General features: G+C 40.6%; 1 protein-coding gene across 1 annotated transcript; it reads right to left on the reverse strand.

Annotated features, from left to right (window-relative positions):
• Positions 1-813: 813 nt before the first annotated feature.
• nfatc2a (nuclear factor of activated T cells 2a) lies at positions 814-19,319 on the reverse strand. The gene is given in 11 exon segments (XM_030139841.1): positions 814-1,065; positions 6,954-7,652; positions 8,096-8,228; positions 8,374-8,426; positions 10,994-11,134; positions 13,729-13,901; positions 14,703-14,905; positions 17,356-17,524; positions 17,643-17,715; positions 17,718-18,578; positions 18,915-19,319. Coding segments are annotated over 11 exon segments (2,694 nt in total). The 5' UTR covers positions 19,048-19,319; the 3' UTR covers positions 814-1,009.
• Positions 19,320-20,263: the final 944 nt, after the last annotated feature.

A 20,263-nucleotide genomic window follows, 5' to 3' on the forward strand; every position in this document is an offset into this window, starting at 1 on the left:
ACAATGCAGGAATTGGATATTTGGTCTTCAATTTCTGTTTTACATTTTGGCAAATGTGTCACAGATTTTATTACAATCATCTTCAATATTAAGAAGAATCCTAAAAAAATAAAAAAAAAAGGTAAGAAAACAATTTGTAAAGCTGCGTGTACAACCTCAGAATTTGTGAGCCTCCAGATATTTTTTTATGATTTTCAAAGCAAGATTAAACTTAATAAAAGAAAAAAAAGAAAAGAAAAAAGGCTATGCTCTCACTATAATATCACAAGCCCCCTTGAGGCCACTTTGGCACATCACCTGAATATAACGCAATATATATTTTAGGAACAGAAAATTATACATTATTCACATGACTCAAATTTTATATATAAAAAAGTAATAACATTGACCCCCTGTTGTTGAAAACAGTGCATATTAGGAGGCGTCACAATAAGGCAGTGTGTGCATCGGTAACACACTCGAAATGAGATGATCAACATGTGTCAAACTGCATAAAGTCACACAAAACAGACACTGTGTGAGAGGAAATTTACAAAAAACATACTTTTGGTCATGAGAAATATCTGACCTTTAAATTTGGGAACTATATTGTTTGTGTTGACATAAATAGATTTTGGCTTTTCTTCAACTTCATGCTACATAACCATCATTTACTCGACAGAGGCAAACATATGGGAGAATGTATTGGCTGGATGCTATGGCTAGTACAGTTTTGTTTCTGCCAACTTATCGTCCTTCATTTGTACAGAAGTTTTATCAGTTTTATTTTGATCATTAAACTGAAGCAACAACAAAATAAGGCACATTCACCTGTTGATTCTTATTGGTCGGTGTGAAACCTGCAGGACGTTATCAGTTATGGGTTAAATTAGTTCTTTTTTTTTGCCAAATGAAACAGGTGAACAGAATGTGGAAAATAAGGTATGAATGCTGTTGGAAGTGCGTCACCACACTGGAAGGTTGTGTGTTTGTGTTTGATATGTTGTCATTTCCTGCTGAGGACCCTCCTCTATGTCTGCCCTCTGGCCTGGACGCCTGTCAGGTCTTTTCTTATGATCTCATTAACTGTAAAGAAAAGAAAGCAAAACAAGAGAAGCTGTTAATTTCACAATTTCTATGACACACCTCCTGGAGTGAATGATAATATCTACACATCTAACAACATTTAAGAGTGAAGCTGCTTCTGTGGTGAGGGTCTGATCAGAATTTGTGCATCGTGTCAGTGGGAGGCAGATGAATGCTGCATTGATGTTGAGTAACCACTAGAGGTAGAACTATGCAAAAACATATAGGCTATTACTTCCTTTATCTAAGCCCATGTGCAACTGTGTGTAGACACATCAACAATAGAGGAAGGGGGTTGAAATGGAAACTTCACAGTGTCATGGTTCTATAAATAGCAGCACAATGTGACAAGATGTCTAACAGTGTCTGTCATATTGTAAAAAGTTCATGAAATAGTGAACGCTTGGGTTTATAAACTACCTACTGTCACAACCTGTAATATATGATGTGTACAACTTTGAATATGTGTATCTAATTCATATAGATGGTGTTATATCCTACTGAGATGCAGGAAAGTAAAAGTTTGGGCTTTTTTTTATATATATATATTAAATTATTGAATTTCCCACTTCAGTTTTTGAGCATCAGATGGTTTAGTGAATGTGAAACTTTTTTATTTTAAAAGGGATTTTTTTTCTTTTTACCTGTACAATGACAGTTCTGTTCTATTCTATTCTACTCTACTCTACTCTACTCTACGCTATTCTATTCTATTCATTGGAAACTGCCTAATGCCTGAGATACATTTTTAATGGATTGTGCTTTGCAGTGGATAGTGTTATTTTTTGTTTTGTTTTGTTTTTAAGTAAATCTATGAAACTCTTGTCCCCTACAGAGGACAAAAATGCACGTCTGGTATACAGACAATATGTAAATGACACAAAGAAAGGAGGAAGTGTAACTGCCTGTGACTGTGCTAGTCTACCTTCACTAAACGCAGCCAAAAGCCACAATGTCAACAGGTAGGATTAAGCAGGAAGGAATGACAGGTATGTGTAACATGTCATCCCTCCAGATACGCCACTCTGTCTGCGTTCAGCTCTGTTTATGTGGAACCCCAGGCCATGAAGCCTACTGTGGATTATGCCTGTGTGTGTGTGTGTGTGTGTGTGTGTGTGTGTGTGTGTGTGTGTGTATGTGTTTCTGTGTACACTGGCACTCACAGACATTATAGACTGGTGCCACAGCTTCCACTGTGCCACGGGGAACTCATTAAGGCTGATGAGTAATATAAGGATTTCAAAGGGCGCCAAAAAAGCTTTTTGCCTGTAACGGAGCTATTACAGAGCATATCGTTTCTGTGATTTTGTATCCATGGCAACTGTCCTCACTTTGGATTTGGGCTGTTAAACTTAAGTTAATGTGATTATGAGGATTAGCAAATTTTGTTACAGTTTATGACAGAGTTACTGCTTTGCAAATTGGCATTAACAAGTCATGTAAGTCTCTATCTGTAGTAACTTAACAGAACTAAAGTGGATAAATGAAAAATAAAAATGCTGGCATGAAGATAATTTGTTGCTTACATGCCTCTATCTTCATTATGTCATTTCAGAGGAGCTGTGATGGGTTGGCGTGCATGAGTCTATATTCAGGCCTCAGTTTACTCTGCACAAAGGGTACAACTATTACATGTAAATGGAATTTACATGCCATCATATGTGAGGGGGTGGCAGACAGTGACGGAAACAGGGCTGGCAATGAAATTTAAGACAAAAAAATAGCTTATCACAACTGATGCAAGGGGATTTCATATTCGTATTCAATAATAAGACGAAAGCGCTTATAATAAATTTGGACATGGGTAGAAAATATGATTCCTAATTAAAGTAATGGGCACCCACATATGCAGAGATGTTTAAATTCTAATTAAACAGAGACTGTCTTGCATTCAATAAACCAGTCCTTCTCTGTTCTTCCCCATGTCTTCCCCACTGCCTTTCTATCTGATCATTTGCAGATGTGAAAGAGAAAGCAGTCGCTTAACACTGAGTACATTTTATAGCCGGAGCTGCCTGCAAAACTGCAGGAGTAGCCAAACTGGATGCACTGCTGTCGTCACAGCTTCATCGTCCCTGTTTATTTTAGTCTGTAGTGGAATTCCCTCTGACACCTAATGCCTTAAAGAAACTTTCATCTCCCCAGCGGTGCCACAGGATTTTTCCTGAGCATAAAACGAGCTTAGAGAAGCAGCAGGAGCGCCGCAGTGGGGCAACATACAGTGAGGCTTTACTGAAGCTAATGAAGGGTTGGCACGGATCAGCTATTTGAGGCTGGCCCGGGGAACACTCGGGCTAGTTTGTTCAATAGGTGAGTGTCTGGCTCCTGGTTTCTGCACCAATGAGCTGCACTGTTTACCAACCATCAGCAGGAGGAGAGTCAAAGAGAAAGAGAGACACCCTGTACAGTAGCTGACTCAGTGGCTGTACGCTGCCTACTGCGAGCTGGAATGTGTGTATCTACATGTTTGTACAGTACGATGCTATAGATGAGTAGTTTGAGAGGCCGATGTGGGTTGTAATGTCAGTGTGAAGATGAAAACCATAAAGAGAAAAGAGAAAGTAGCTTGAGCGCATTTGTAACCACAGATCCGATGTGTCAGCACAAAACACGAAAGAACTAACTTAATGAGCTTTAATACTAATATCACCTCCTGAGAGCAGTGTGAGGATCAGACAGAGTACAGCTACACCGTGTTTGATCTAGCCTTCCAAATGGGATGCAAGTGAGCTGAGACTAATGTGCGTCCACTGGACTGTTGCTGTGTGCTTTATCTCTCCTGCCCTGATCTCTACCTGCTGGAACAATTTCACCTGCTCCACTGCCTCTGGGCCTTATTCCACACCCAATAAATCTGTCACCCTCTGCCTTTGTAAGATATGCCAGTGCCTCCTTTTTTGTTTTTGCAAACTATGTGGCATGCACCGTGCAATGCCAGACATTCTTTCTAAGTGAACAGCAAGTATTAATAGGTTCCTTTGCCGGTAAAATGCTTTAATATGAATATCAGTCAGCAGAGTTTTAGTGGGAGTTTTCTGAGAAACAATAGGAGGCATGGGAACTGAGGGCTTGAAGCCACAGGTTTTATGTGTGGGGGAGATTGAGAGCCAAGGTTTGGTACTAAGATGAAACACATACATGGTTTTCATTTAGCACCCTTCACTACAGATGACACAGTTGAAGCACCTCAGTGACAGTTATCGACCACAACACTGTGACGATACCAGGATGTGGTAACACCCCTTTTACAAAAATGACTCCAGACTGAAACACATGTCAAGATGAGTAATGTTGACAATTTCACTTTGGTGAAAATGTCTTTGATGGTTCCAGTTTAAATAGTTGTTTTGTGGCTGGGTCAGTCTTCATCACCTTTGCAGTAAAACACAGAGGGATTTTTTGACTTCGCTTATCTTCACCACCCTGTTTAAAAAAAAAAAAAAACTGGTTTGAATAATGGGAAGTCCCCCCTTTTTTTTCCTCATAAAGTTGTAACGACTAGAGTCTGTAATGACGTAGGCAGATGGGTTATCACCTGTGGAGTGATAAGCAGGAGACACACCATCTAACTGCAGCTGGATACTGGGCTATTCTACTGAAGTGATGCAAACTACTGCCCCATGAGTGAAGTAGGAAACCAAGATTAAAAAGCAATTCAGTATGCAAATCATAGATGCATGAAAAAGAATGAAAATCTTTATTAATATTATAAAAATTATGAAATATGAAATAACAGCAAGCTTCGTGTAGATAGACTGTTGCCTATAAATCTGGAATAATGTTGTTTTCAGACACATTCCTCTTTTTTTTTCTTTTTTTACACATTATCACCTTTGACCAGATGCAGTTATTACATAAATCACATTGTCACAATCATTTGATTAGAATATTTTTTTCCAGCTTTATGGGTAACAGTGTATCATTATTAAGTAAAATTATTTCAGTAAAACTTCCTTAAAATGAAATTTAGAGGGTTATGATGCAGGACAGACCTTCTTTGAATGCTCTTTCATCTTTTGAGGTTTCCATAAATAACAGATGGCTTTCAGTTAAAACTTATGACTGAATAACTATTGAAATTAATTTTTACTGTGTAGATATCGATTTGCACTGGCTCTATTTATGAAAAAACTCTTAACAATAAGTGAAATGGTATTGTAGAAGTTATTAAAGAACAAAATCATCTGGACTCACTGAATGAAATAAGGCTGTTAAATTTAAATATCTGCTAATCTGCAGTTACTTTATTTGATTTTCCATGGAGGCAGTGATAAGCAGTTTGGGTTGAAATCCAAAAGTACAAAACTGAGTAAAGATGCAGAGTTACTTGCCGTCATCACCTTTTGATGCTGGGAGGATCAAACAGCAAGGCACAGTATGACTACTTCTCTAACTCCTTGTTAATTCACCGACTCACAACACTGTTGCTGTTTACTGTGGAGGGAAACCCTACAAGTTCCATCCAAAAAACACAAATTCCATTGCTGGCCTTTTTTCTTCGTTTCATTTTTTCCATTGAAACACACACATACACGGCCCCTTCCCTTTTCCTGCAAACTACCCTCCACCCTCCTGCTATCTTACAGGGATCAGGCTGGATTTCTGGAGGAGAGCAGCTGCAAATAGGAATTTCTTGTGCCAGATTGGCAGAATCCCGCGGTCGGAAAAAAACCTAATCCTCTAGTGGGTTCCCCCACAGAATCGAGGGGCGTAAGGCCAAGGAGAAGCCCCGGCCAACTATAACAAACAAAGAGGCTTTCCCCAGCTCTCCCAGGCAGCCCGTTCCACTGTTTGACAATGGTTACCATGGAAGTTGTTTTTTCACTTCATAACAGTGTCAACATGTCCAGGCGGTCAGGAGAGTGACACTTTTTTTCTCCCTCCCTCTCTGTCTTTAACGCTAGAGAGAGAAAAAAGCTCATTTCCTGATGTGTGGCGCTGCCAGACAAACCCCTGCGACCGGCAGAATGAACAAAACTGTATGATGACAACCTCAAGCTGCCTTTCAAACCTCACCTTTCTGACATTGACCAAAGACAAAACGTATAGCACTTTCAGAAGCTGTCATTATATTGTAAATCATGATATGGTTTTGAGAACCTTTACCTCCAAAATAAAGGAGCGGTTCAACCTCCTGCCTGCTGCTGGATGTGGCCTGACATTAATACCGCCAGAGGGTAATGGGGTTGACAAGCATAAGTATAAACATATGACTCATAATCCCTGTTATTTCCACCTTGAGTGGAACATAGCTACACCTCCTGGCGTGGATTGTTTTAACAGTGTGAGCCTGTTCTCTTGGCTTTGTTCAGAGGGATACTATAGCACGTAGATCGGACGGGGAATATGCGAAAAGGAGATGGTGCAGATATTGTAAATATCCTTGAATTGTTCTAAGGAAAAGTCATATCTGTGTTGGCCTGTCTTATCATCAGTCTCTTTGACAAAATGGAACTACACATATTCATCACTTTCTCTGCCTTTACACCACAGTTTATCTGATGGAAGCTGCATTTCCACTCAAAGTACCCACAACTTCTAATCCAGCTGCAGTCCCAAGAACTTAAAGGTTCCCTCAGACCACTGGTTCTATCATTATTATACAACCATACACTAACTGTATATGTGTATAAGACCTAGATATCGTTATCCATCCATATGCCACATACTTTTAAAAAATTCTTACTAAAATAAAAGGCTGTAAATGCTGACCAATCAGCTCTCTGTGATGTAAACTCCATCCCCAGATTTCCTGAACTATCAGAAAGTATAAACCCTGACCTTGGAGCTAGATTTAGACCTTCATTTTAATCCCTATAGTAGGAAAGCAGCTACATACACATTCTATAAAAAGATACTCAATGATAAAGTCATGAACTTACACTCACCATCATCTAGGTAAGCCTGGTCCAGATTCTCCTCCTTGACCGTCACCCTCCTCTGTCCATCTCCTGGTGTGTCCATCTGCCCGGGACCGGGAGGAGCCCGGCCTTTCTGCTGTCCCTTCTGGACATAATTCTGCTGCTGTATCACGGTGGGATAGTGCTGGGTGTGTGTCGCTGCCGTCTGAGCCTGTGGGGGTGTGGGAGAGTGGGTGGCGGCCGCCTGTGGGGAGTAGCCGTCACAGTAGATAATCTGCTGGTTGTCAGGCTGAGGAGCAGTGAGAGTTTGAGGGTCTACTGCCCGAAGTAGATGGTGATTAGTCGGGGAGAACTGGATGATAGAGGGGTGTTGTCCTACAGAGTGAGCCGGGGAACCAGTGTGGACCAGGACGGACCGATGGGGGTCAGGCATCATCCCTCCGGTCTGCTGATAAAGGCCAGGGCTGCCGCTCAGACTCTTTCCCCCACGAGAGTAAATGATTGCGGGGCTTTGCTGCTGGAAGCGTCCGTCCTGGTTTGGGAGGCTAGAGCTGAGACGGGCCTGCTGGCAGGAGGCCATACCTGGCACCAGGCCGTTGTCTGGGTGGAGGATGCTGCGCGGGTTACTGTAGTATGAATGAGGGGATATACCCAGGATCTGAGGCATGGCCAACCCCATATGATCAGCCTCATACTCATCTATTGGCTCTGTCTTAATGGATGGAGCTGGAAGAGAAAAGATGGTCTGAATGGTCTGATTTATGATAGATAGATAGATAGATAGATAGATAGATAGATAGATAGATAGATAGATAGATAGATAGATAGATAGATAGATAGATAGATAGATAGATAGATAGATAGATAGATAGATAGATAGATAGATAGATAGATAGATAGATAGATAGATAGCTTTATTTATCCAGTTATTGTTATTAATTATAATTATTATTTATCTAGTGGGCAATTCCATTAATAGTCTCCAATACGGTTTCAGTGGATCATAGAATAGTATACCCCAAAAAAACCCAACAATAATAATAATTTAAAAAAAAATAAATAAATAAATAAATAATAATAATAATAATAATAATAATAATAATAATAATAATAATAATAATAATAATAATAATATGAGCATAGACACAGACACAGAAGTGGATTCTTACATGCCAGTGGTGTGTAGGTGAAATGTTGCGGCTGGCTGCGCTTCCTTTTGCCATTAATAACATAGAAGTTGACTTTGACCGGGTGACAGATGGATGTATCCTTGAAGGACGGCACCTCCACAAACAGCATGTTCTGTAAGACAATGCACTATTATGTGTCTGAATAAAAAGTATTTCATTGTTTCAAACTGAGCTGATAAGACACATTTACAGGTTTGGTGTGTATTACAGGTATTTCATGTCATGGATGGGATTATATGGGGAAACTCTCCACTTACAGGCTGACTTTTGTCTTTGTCCACTGTTGCTTCCATCTCCCATATCTGTCCATCTGTTAAGACACAAAAAACCCCACAGGATTAATGTAAATATGTGAAGATGTAAAGATCATTTCAACTTCCTGTTCACTAGGTGTGTTGCTAATGTGTTTACAGGTTCATATATCTGTTAGTGATGTATAGAGGCTGATTTTATTGGATTATTGTACTTACACTTAACTGTTTCTATAGATATTTTACCTGTTCTTATTACATCAGAGCAATTTCCTTGTATGCATGTACCTGATAGTAATAAATAATCCTGATAAACCTGATTCTGATTTTGATCCAGTAGTCTAATATGAGCAAGGTTGGTCAATAGTCCAACAAATTATGAATCATTCTCTTGTTGTGAGCTTGAATTGTTTTTTTCATTAGCTGAATTTACCAGTTGAATAAAGGTTACATAGATGCTCAGATACTTTTTGCTATTTCAATCTGATTTAAAGTTAGCAATGAAAGAAAAGGCCTTTATAGTTCACAAAGACCTAAAATACATATTCACCCATGTTCCATTCATTCATGTATTCACCCATATTTATAAATGCATGGATGCGTTTCCCATGCATTCATCGTGCGTGAACAATAACACTTCAAGTTTTTTTAATAAAGTATTACAGTGAAAGAAACTAACAGTGACATGCACATTAAGACTGATTACGGTTTACATTTACTCTCAAAGTACGTCACACTCATTCAGGTTACATCGGAACCGACAGTTTGGAAAAACAGTTAAATATCCTTGTAAATGTAAGCTCCATATGCTCTAACACATGTGCTGCAGTGAGTTCTGTCTGAATGTTACTGTAGGTGGGAAACCCTCTGTCAAATTGCAGATTAAAAACACATGGCTTAAATGAGTCAGCAAGAGAAAGGGGGATTCCACACAACCTGCCAACTTTTTTTTTTCTCTAAACGTTATTTTATGATCAGCTTTCTCCACTCCTTTTACAAAACTTGATGACTACTGCTTTCTTGGCACTTGGATTTGTTTGCGTTTTGTTGCAAGTCTACTCTAAGGGATACCCCAATTTTTGTTCTTCCCCCCGGAGATAATTGCGAGCGGAGGAGGAAAGTAGGAGTCGGAGCAGGACTGACTTGGCCGGAGGAAGCTTTCCTTCCCTCACCCGTCCAAGCAGCAGAACCGGGGCAGCTCCAGCCAGAGGCAGCTGTCTCTGATTCAGAGAGATTTCACAGCTGCACTGGTCCAGAACTTTGTGTCATAAAGAAACTCTCCAAAACAATGGCATTCCCTCTTTGTAAGATTTCTTTTTCCGTCTGTGTCTTACTATCCATTACTGTGGTGTGTCGTAACACAGCGGCAGGGAACCCCGAAGAAGGAAAAAAAAAGGAGCCAGGGCATGTGGGTCCAAGTTTTAGTTGAGTACTTGCATTTTAAAAGCCAGGCACTCTGCTCTCAGACAGCAGTGGAGTCTGTGAGTCACAGTGTCGTAGTGAGAGGAAGAAGTATTTTAACATGACCATCCCCATACCACAGAACATTCAAGCAGAAGCTACAAGTACACTGCTACAGCCCTGATTTATGAGCGTTGTAATAGGGCCGACTGTGAAAGTACTATGACTGACCTCTGACCTCACACCAGTATGAAGCATAGCGTGTAATGGTTTCGTCACTTCATTTGATTTGATTTAGTGATTTATTCCGAACATGCAATGACATTTAACATATATGCAAATTAGCAAAACATACATAATAATATCTATATCAAGAATCATAACAATCATAACAATCTTAGACAGAAGAACCGCAAAATAGTTCCATTTACATGCCTCAAAAGGGGCAGGAAGAAGAGCAACTTATTTAATCCCACCCCCTCTCCCTAAAATATTATTAATAACATATATGTCCCTCTTCCTTTTACATTACTCTTTTGCATTTATATATCTATTCACACACATACACACACACTCATTCATCCATATATACATACATACATTTATACATATACACAACACACAAGTACACATACACGCATACAAATACACATCACTAATTATCACACAAATACACATTCATCACTAAATAAAGGGTAAAACATGTCAAGAAATATGTATTAAGGAACTGAAAAATACACTCTTTGTTCCATCCAGGATTAACAAAGTGCAACAAGAAAAAACCCTTGTCATGTGACGTGTCAAACTATTAGTCACACAACAAAAGGTGCATCTCAGTGATAAGAGATCATGGAAGTCAGTCAAAAATAAAAGGGCAAAAGGAAGTGAGGCACGCCAGTGTTATCATCTGGATCATGCAAATAGCTCATGCAAGGCATGGAGCTTCATCTATACAATGATGGTGGTGAAACATGAAAGTCATGAACTTAAATGTTACACAGGCCCGACTAGTTATGAGTCATTAGTTGTCACGGTGTTACCATGACTGCACTGTGTTAACACCAAACTAACACAGGGACAAATTCACTCATAGATTCAGATTCCAGACAATCTGTCACTTTACAGTTTAGCTAAATGGAGTAAATCACTAAAACTAATCTTTTTCAGACTGGAAAATGACTCTGGTGAGCAATGCTGGGGCTGTGGCTGTGGTAGCGAGACTCACCCTGAGTTTTCTCCATAAAAATGACCTTCGAATCGGAGCTGAAGTTCTGCCCAGTCAGGATCATCTGCTGGCCTCCGAGCACAGAGCAGCTGTCCATGTCCTGCTTCTCCACCATGGGAAGCTCATGAGCTGAACGCTGGGCTGCAGAGACACACAGAAGGGCGGTGAGTTACATTTACTGTCCCTCTGAAGTTACACTGTTCAGTCATAACACACAGAAGAATGAGGGAGTAACAGTTTTGAAGCCCTCCACTTCCACCATCCCACAATCCACTGCTATCACTGCTTGTTGAGCTCTCCTCATGTGATTTTTCATTCCAAGCTTAACACTATAAAAACATGAAATTAATGTATTAAATGTAAGGCCAAGCTGTCAGCCGCAACTGGTTTTGTTCATACATGGGTGTACTTTTCTTTTTTGCAATTATCTTTTTATTATTTTTATCAGCATTTTACATCATGTATATAACTTCTATATATTAAAAAAAACAAAAAAACAAAACATTCTCATCTCATACAGGCGAGCAAAGACAGAAATAGCAAAAATATACACAGTAACCTAAAATAGATTTAATGGGAAATAACAGGTGTATTTCCCATTCCATTCTTTCCTTCCAGAAACCCTTTTCCCCTGTATAAGATTACACTGAACATTTAAAGTGTGTAGCATGAACCAAGGGTTTACATGGGTCTATATGCACGTTACGCTTATCATCAAGTAAAATCAGCTCATAATAGTGTTAAAAAATCAACCCAGTTTTTCCAATAATTGGTGAATTTGTCTGAATCAAGTCTAACAGAGAGAGTCAACTTCTCCATCCTACTGATGTCACCTTTAACCTCTATCCAATCCTCCATTTTTGGTGCATCCTTTTTTAGCCACTTCCTAGAAATGGCTTTTTTACCTGCCACCGACAACATTCTGAATAGATATTTATCCTGTGAAAATTTTAGCCCCTGGTTCTCTTTTCATGGATGTAGTTTTCAATTAAACTTTACATGTATATCCAAAAGATGAAGAGGAGTAGCTCATTGAATTGAAATAAGTAATAATGAATGAATGAATGATTTAATTATTTTCAAAATGGGACAGTTCGTATTAATGAAAATTTACATGTAAATACGAGCGATTATAGCCATACAGCTAATTTCCATCTCAAGTCACATAAGCAGGTAAAACAATTAAAAAAAAAAAAAAAAGCTTATAAATAACATAATACCATAACTGAAGTAAGACATACAAAAAGAAAAACAAGCAACAACACAGTGTACACAAATAGACAAAAACAGGGACCAAGGCAAACCACCAACTAATTGATTAAGGTTTATACATGAATGATATTATAAATATCCCATTGTCACTATTACACATGTTTATAATGATAACATTAACTAAACTGTGAATCAAAATCAATGGTATGAATCAAAACAACAGATTTGGTGACTCATTATAACACTTCATAACAACATCTAATATGTAAATGAACTGATGAAACAATAAGTCTGGAAGCTGCCATGTGAAGCTACTGTACTGATTTCTCACAAATGCACAAATACCTATTACCAAGAAATGACTGCACTGTGCAATAAAGAGGTGATGCTGAGTCATTCAACCATCTCACCCCAGTCTTTCACTTTTAATAAGCAGTCATGTTAAGTAACAACTTGAAAGAAGAAACTAAAGTACCAAGATTCTTTTTCAGATGGCTTGAATGCAGCCTTGGGGTATACTGTATTTACAATATGGGACAAGTAATAGAAAAGCCTGACTGTCTCAAAAACATTCAAGACTGTGTCAAAATAGGTTTGTTTTTATGTATGTATTAGTGCACACCTTCCTGATCTCCATCTGTGTTAAGGCTTTCTCTGTGATCGGTGGCACATCTGTAACTCCATAATCACTGATGCGAGCTGAGGTGTCGACAAACAGCCCGCGTGACCTTTGAACAGGTTTATTCGCCCTACTACACAGCGGAGCCGATAAAACAAAGACGATGACATCAACAGGGGCCCCGGCTCTTAAAACACACCATCACTGACACTCTCTGCTTGTCAACAGGCCTGACAGATGTAACATGTAGGTAAGCAAATTTATGCTTGATTGGGTTTACAGCGAAGGCAATTGTTCTGAGGTTCATCTTGTGACAGACAGGCCCTTTTTGTATTGCGACAGATGGGAAATGACGACTGATGATTATAAACTGATATCATATTCTGCGTCATGTTTTTCTTAATATAATAACAGGAGCATATTGTATGCACCCGCTGTCACACTGATATGATGAATGTTCTATCGTGCCCAGGGTGTTGGTCAAACTAGATAAATGACCCTCTTGTTTGAGTTTTGATCACACCCCATGCTTTAATAACACTGTGTACACACGCACTGATGTTCCCAAACACAGACTTTACTACAGCGCACATACAAACAGGTACACAAACACTGAAAAATGCAGCGCCCACCTACTGGATGGAAGCCCTGCTAGTATAAGGCCGTCTTTGTGCGACGGCCTCTGGACTATCAGATCAGCTCCAGCTCATTTGAATACGGCTCCCTTTTTTACGATGTTTATTTTGTATTAAGTTTTGTTAACTGATGGAAACATCAGCAGTTTAACCTCGACAGGAAGCACACATGAGGAATTCACAAAGCGCACACTGTCAGGAATTAAACCCATTTTTTAAAGATACACCTCAATGAGGGGACGGTGAGGGTGTTTTGATGTGTAGCTTACAGCATTCAATGGGATGTGAGGCCACTTGGAGAGAGACGTGCTGTCCTCCAGGCTGAGGTATATGCACACGAAACACTAGACGGACTCGAGTGTTTTTCCGGCCCACATCTGTCTCGCCCTTTCTCAGCTCAATGTCAGCGTTCCTCAGCTTCAGGATCCCAGCACAGTCAATTCTGTGACATAGAATAAATATATAATCAGTGATCAGCATAGAAAAAACACTGTATGTTTAAGAAAACAACTTTTTACTTTTATAGACAAAGATGGAGTGTGTGTTTGCACCCGGCTGAGAAAAGCCACATGACAGCTATTTGGCTACACCCACCACCTCACATAAAAACAACATAATGTAACATGTAAATCTCCATGTGTAGGAGGTCATGCTGGATGAAGCAGACTCAGGATTTTTTTCCCAGAAAACTGTGGTTCGATTGATGTGTGAAAGTACTTCTATTTCTGTGTGAAGGTACTTGGTTTGGGTCAACACAGACCACATCACAACGTTAACTACATATTAGTAAGATGAACATATCATACAATAGTATTCAACACCCAGCTGTGGTGAATACAGTCGCGGAAAATATTATTAGACTATCAAAAGTCATCAAAAACAATGTTTATGCAATCAAGTACTAACTCCTGTGTGTGTCATGTGACTAAAACTGACAGAAAAGAAAACATGGAATGCCTAAAAGCATTGTTTTTGTCAGTACAATGCCATAGATATTGATGTAAAAACTGAAGTAATTTTGGTTATTATCAAGAAAACCATGGAAAATGGTTTGATATCAGCTCTGAAATTAAACTTTTATGAGCTATTTTTGTTGTTATCATTATATTTGTCCAAACAAATGTACCTTTAGTTGTACTAGGCATTAAAATGAACAAGAAATTGAAGAAAACAAGGGGTGGTCTAATAATTTTTTTCCCGCAACTGTAGAATCTGCATTAAAATACACTAAATGAGTTCTCACATTGCTTTCATGTTGTTCTTTGGCTCTAGTGGGATCTCCAGGACTTTGGTGCCGTGGATAATCTTCTCATAGCTGGTGGTTGTGACTGTTTTGCCAGTGATGCGATGGACTTGATAGAAGGCATGGGGTTTTAGGATGCGCTCATCTGCCGTACCGATGAATATCTGCAGGCCGAGTGGCTCCTTGCCTCTGTAGCCATGTAACTGCAGACAGAAATACACCATAAATGGACTTTTTTAAACATCTTCTTTACATAAACTCCCCACTGCTGGAAGAACAGCAGATATGAAGGAGGTATTAACGGCACTGGTTGTGCTTCTCTATATCCGCCTATTCTAACTCTGCTTTTCCAGATGTTGCTCCCCCCCAGAGGTGGGTAATCAGTGTCAGACCCACGTGTAAGAGCATGAGTCTTCTTTCTGCAGCCTTGAATGAAAGCCAGCAGAAAGCTCACATCCTACAACCTTGCACTAGCTCTTTCATAAGTATCAAACACATTAAACATAGGTCCTGTCTCTCATTGAAATGCTTTTGGCATGAGAAAGAGTAGAGAAATCATACTAATTAGATGTCAGAAATAAAAGGCAGGTGGAGGTGAAACTGCAGAAAGAGAGCGAGAAAAGCTACATTTAACCTGAGACCGCCTACTGAGGAAACCTGCAAAAACCACAAAGCATCAACGTGCATCTAAATGCTGTTTTTGTGCAAACAGTGTAGTGCATCACTTTTATCAAAGAATATTACTAGAGTGATGGAACAAACACTGAACATAACAGTGTTTTCAACTGACCTCAACATAAAATAAAGATTTGGGTTCATTTAAAATGTGTTGCAGTGCTAGGTTTGATCTGAACATCTGGCAACAAAAGTTCCCTTTATTGGTGGTATGAGAAAAAAAATGTACATTCATCAAGTTGTAAAAATTATTATTGCCGTTCATGTAACATCACAGCAGCTTCTTAGTGTGAGCAGAAACTATGGCAACATGAATGAGCATGCTACCTCTATGTCCAGGTAGCTGAGAAAGCAAGTGAAACAGTGGAAGCTCACTGCAAACAGTCACCAGGCCATGTGAGCAGTCAGCCCGTTGTCATGGCAGTGGCAGGAGCAGTGAGTCATGTCAGAGCGCAGCATAGGAAAAGTAAAGTGGACGCTACAAGGCTCAGAGAGAGAAACAGGGAAGGAGAGAGTGGAGAGGAAAGAAGGAGGGAAAAACAGAGCAGAGGAGTAGAGGAAGGGAAAGGCGAGGTGAAGGAGTGCAGTCGTGGCCACTCAGGCCTGACCATCTGATTGGCCTGGCAAACCAGGCAGAACTGACCTCAGGGTGAGGCCTTTGGGGATGGGCCGAAAACGGAAAAGAATCAAGAAATGCTTTATTTCCACTAAGTCCCTACTGTTGCCAGCAAAAACGGCTTTAACAAGTTGCCACGGTAACACAAAGAAAAGGAAGTCAAACCTACTCCTGGACAATACAGTCAGCTGTAACTGTGTCACTGCTCATTTTACCACAATGAGCTTCAGTTCCAAAAGAAAGAAATATCACCTGTTTTTTTCTTCCTGCACTCTGCAATTATTTAACCACACAAACAGGCTTTTACTATTAAATATTTTCTTTGCACATGGTGAGTATTACAAGTACGACTTCCTAGTACAAGACCCAAACAGTCAACAAACCAGCGTGTAAGAGGAAGTGAGGGACAACGTGAACACTGATCTGTTTGTGCGGTTAAAACCACGGGGGTGAGGGTACATAACAGTAGACTATATTGAGCAAGAAGAAGAGAAAAAAGTTAAAAAGGAAAAATCAGAGCTACAGTATGTTGCTCACTAACCTGGGTTAAATACTGAGGTGACACCGTGGTTTTCATGTGTCATATGTCTGGTGTTAAAACATGCTTTATTTGTTTCAGAAAGTGAGATGTGGGTAAGATGTGTGCCAGGGGAGTAATTCATGTTGAATCATTTTCGTACCGCTGGCCCTGGGCAATAACATAACCAGACGCATAATGAATAGGAAATACAATAGGCAAATCCTGAATACAGAATACTGGACAGCATGTCTATTTATGTGCCAAATATTACAACTTTATACGGATCACATTAATGTAAAGTCACAAATTTAGTTAAGCAGCAAGGGATCATGGGAGTTATTAATGACATGACTCCAGCAGTAATAACATTTAAACATTAAGTAATAAATGAAAATCATGAAAAAAATATTCTGTTTAGTGACATTAGTGCATCAGAATATATTGAAATGAAGGCCTCATATATTGCAGTATCACCATGAAATCACAGGAATAAGTGATGATAACAAAAAACAATTAATTCTGGAATCAGTAAAGGCTAAGAATGAATAATCTAAACCTAAGAATTAAAAAAGAATTATCCTCAGAACATGGCTTATCATTATGATAAAAGTATATTCATGTTATGTGCTTTCAGTTTAATGAAAGTGAGGCACAAAATGTTAAGTGTTTGCACTAATGGATATGGGATATGATGCCTTTGACTGGAGACCAAATGAATTCAGAAATTACACTGACCATGTAATATAATGTGGATCCACCCATTATATAAAGTATATAACACAGACCCAGGTGTTTTCAGACATTTTTGTGCGGAAATGTGACATACTATGTTTTGGCCATACCTGCACAACAGGATGTCCTCCTGTGGGGGCTTTGACTGCACCCCTGCTCCCCTCTGTCTCATAGTGAGCTCTGTGATGTGGCTTCGGCTGCACTTCAATGTGGAGCTCATACTGGTCTGTTCGACTGGGTATCGGCCATTCTAGCGGAGGGAGAGACGCCACAGGGATGCTACGGAATATGAGGAAAAAGAGGACATAAACCATCAGTGTGTACTTGAAGGATGAGTAGACTGTCTTTTAGAGGACTGAAATGTGTTCACTAAGCTTTGGTCCTACTGCCAATTTACCTGCAAATGCTGGAAACGAGCGGCTTGGACCAGATTGGAGGGATGACAAAGAAAGGCTCTGCAGGAGCTTTGGTTTTATGTCCTGGTCACATGGTACCAGGTAGTTTGGTTCTCTGTTGTTCTCTGGGTACAGAGTGTAAACCTGGTTGGATGTTTTGACTATTTTGGTGGGCACCAGTCCAGGCTGCCCGGTGCCAAAACCATTCATAGCATCAGCCAGGCTGGTGTGGGTATAGTGGGCGCCTATTATGTTGTGATCTTCATGGCTGCTGTGGGGTGAAGGACTACGGGAGCGATGCCCTGGGACGAGCCCTGGATTCCTGTACATGTCGTAGGTGCGTTTGCCCTGAGGGGATGTGGAGCGGGAGCCGGGCCTGGGGGAGGGTGAACGGGCTCCAAGGCAGCCGTCCTCTGCTAGGCTGGTGCGGGGAGAGGTGCCCGGAGAGGTGCGAGGGGAGCCAGTGTGGATGTTCTGTAAGCGAGGGCAAAGGTCACCGGGGTTCTGTCCACTGCTGGGGGACACACAAGGAGACGCCCAGGGTGAGTAGCTCTCCGAGTGCCAGCTGGTGGATGAGTTGCTGCTGGCCGGACTCAGGCACTGTGGTTCACGGTAGGCAAGGTTGTCATGGCCGGGCACAGTGAGAGTGGGTCTGGGGCTAAGGTTCTGGTGGTGGTTGTGCAGGGAGTCACGGCCATGGCTGTAGTGCTCACGTGAGGGGGTGATTTCAATCCGTGGGCTCAGGGCCAGACCTGTGGGCCGGGTACTGTCCAGGTAGCCTCTGGCCTCCTGGTGCTCGTATCCTGAGAGAACCTCAGTGTTGTGTTCACTGTAGGGGGGACTGCAGGACTTGATGCCGTAAGGGGAAGTTTCCTCCAGAGGGAAAGGCTGTGCCGACTCAGCACTGAGGACTTTGTGTGGTTCAAGGTTTGGGTCATCTACAGGGAATAAAAGGGAGACACAAATGAAAACACACATATATGAAAAAAACAGTCATGAGGTGCATTTAATTTGCAATAATAATGGAAAAGTATCCCTGAAATGGTAATGTGCACCTGCAAAGCTCTTGTGTCTAAAGTGAGGAAACACCTCTTCATGGTGGCATTCTCTAACCAAAATACAACCCTAGTGAAAACCCAGGTCAAATTTACTTCCTCTTTATTTATTCCACTCAAACGAACAAACCTTTCAGCCAATTTATTCATTTGGAGCAAAAAAATAAATGAAGAAAGTAAGAGCAGTGAACTCAAGTTGGCAAAAAGCCCCGGACAAACCTTGATTTCCCACAGCAAAGTCGTTGCAAGGTGGCTCATACTCAAACAAGTACTCAAACTGCAAATCCTCATCAGAACAGTTGACTCGACTGAGCTCTTCCTCCAAGTCTTTATCGTTGTAAAAGGAGGTCATCGGTCTAATCTTTTGTCACCCTAACGGCTCCAGACGAAGGGACAGAGACGGTTGGCTGAGGTGTTGGCGGCGCTGATGTGGATTTAGGGAACCTGTTCAAGTGTCAAATGATGCATCGGTGAAGCTGCGAAGGGCTGGAGCGCACAAGTTTCCTGTTCGAGCTCACCGCGGTTATTTTCAGATGAAGGCGGGTCTATTTTCACATTGAACGCAGAATTTTTGACTTCATCTCCGAGTTTAGATCACGCCTCTCTGTTTGTTGATGCGCCACGGGTTTAAAAAGCAGATGCGGAATGGAAGTGATGAGTTCAGAGCCCCATTCAGACAGATTCTGGGCTCTCCTGTCAGACTGTGCAGCCTGGTGCTGCCCCCGGGTGTTTGACATGAAGCAGTGACGCATCAGGGTGTCTGACTGTCCCCAAACCTGTTCAGCAGTTCTCTGACACATGTAATTATAAGACAGAAGGGAGTGGTAGCTGTCATTTCAGGGTTTGCATGTACATAAGCGCTTTTACGCACAGCATGTTAAACTGCATTACGCATTAGGATTCCTAAGGTAGCCTGAATGTCTGAAGGGACTAAAATTCACGACATCAGCCAATATGTAAATCAACTTTTTTTTTAACACTCACTGAAAATGTACTAGTAGGGAGTCCCGAGGGGTTCCCCAGCTTTACGCACGAACCAACACAAATTACATTGCGTTCCTTCCAGCTGTAACCAATAAACTGTGCGCTAAGTCAGCAAAACTGGCAAATACGCACGGAATTATACATGTCCAATCTTTTACTAGTCTCTTATGCTTCATTATTTAATAATTAATGGGAGAATTGTACATATGAAACTTAAAGGAACCAGAACAACGTTAAAAGTGACAGGATTTTAATCCAAAAAACTGTCATAAGTCTATTTTACGCACCCGACAAGCGCAAAGTTGTTGGTAAAGCAACACATTTACACAACACACTGGTGGAAATGTAAGGATATCTGCAACTTTTCCATTTCATATAGATTTGTATAGCTCATTAAGACTATAGAAGTAATAGAAACTTTACTTTATAGTCTCACAAGTCTAATCACACTATCATGCATCTGTCTCTGTTACTTGGTGATTAAGTTAAATGTATTTTATTTGTCTCTTTCCTAGTTCAGACTCACTTCATTAAGCTGCTACTGTTGCTTCTAAACTCCCTACATGTTTCTCTGTGATGCCAAA

Source organism: Sphaeramia orbicularis, chromosome 7, assembly GCF_902148855.1.
Source record: "Sphaeramia orbicularis chromosome 7, fSphaOr1.1, whole genome shotgun sequence".
Taxonomy (NCBI): Eukaryota; Metazoa; Chordata; class Actinopteri; order Kurtiformes; family Apogonidae; genus Sphaeramia; species Sphaeramia orbicularis.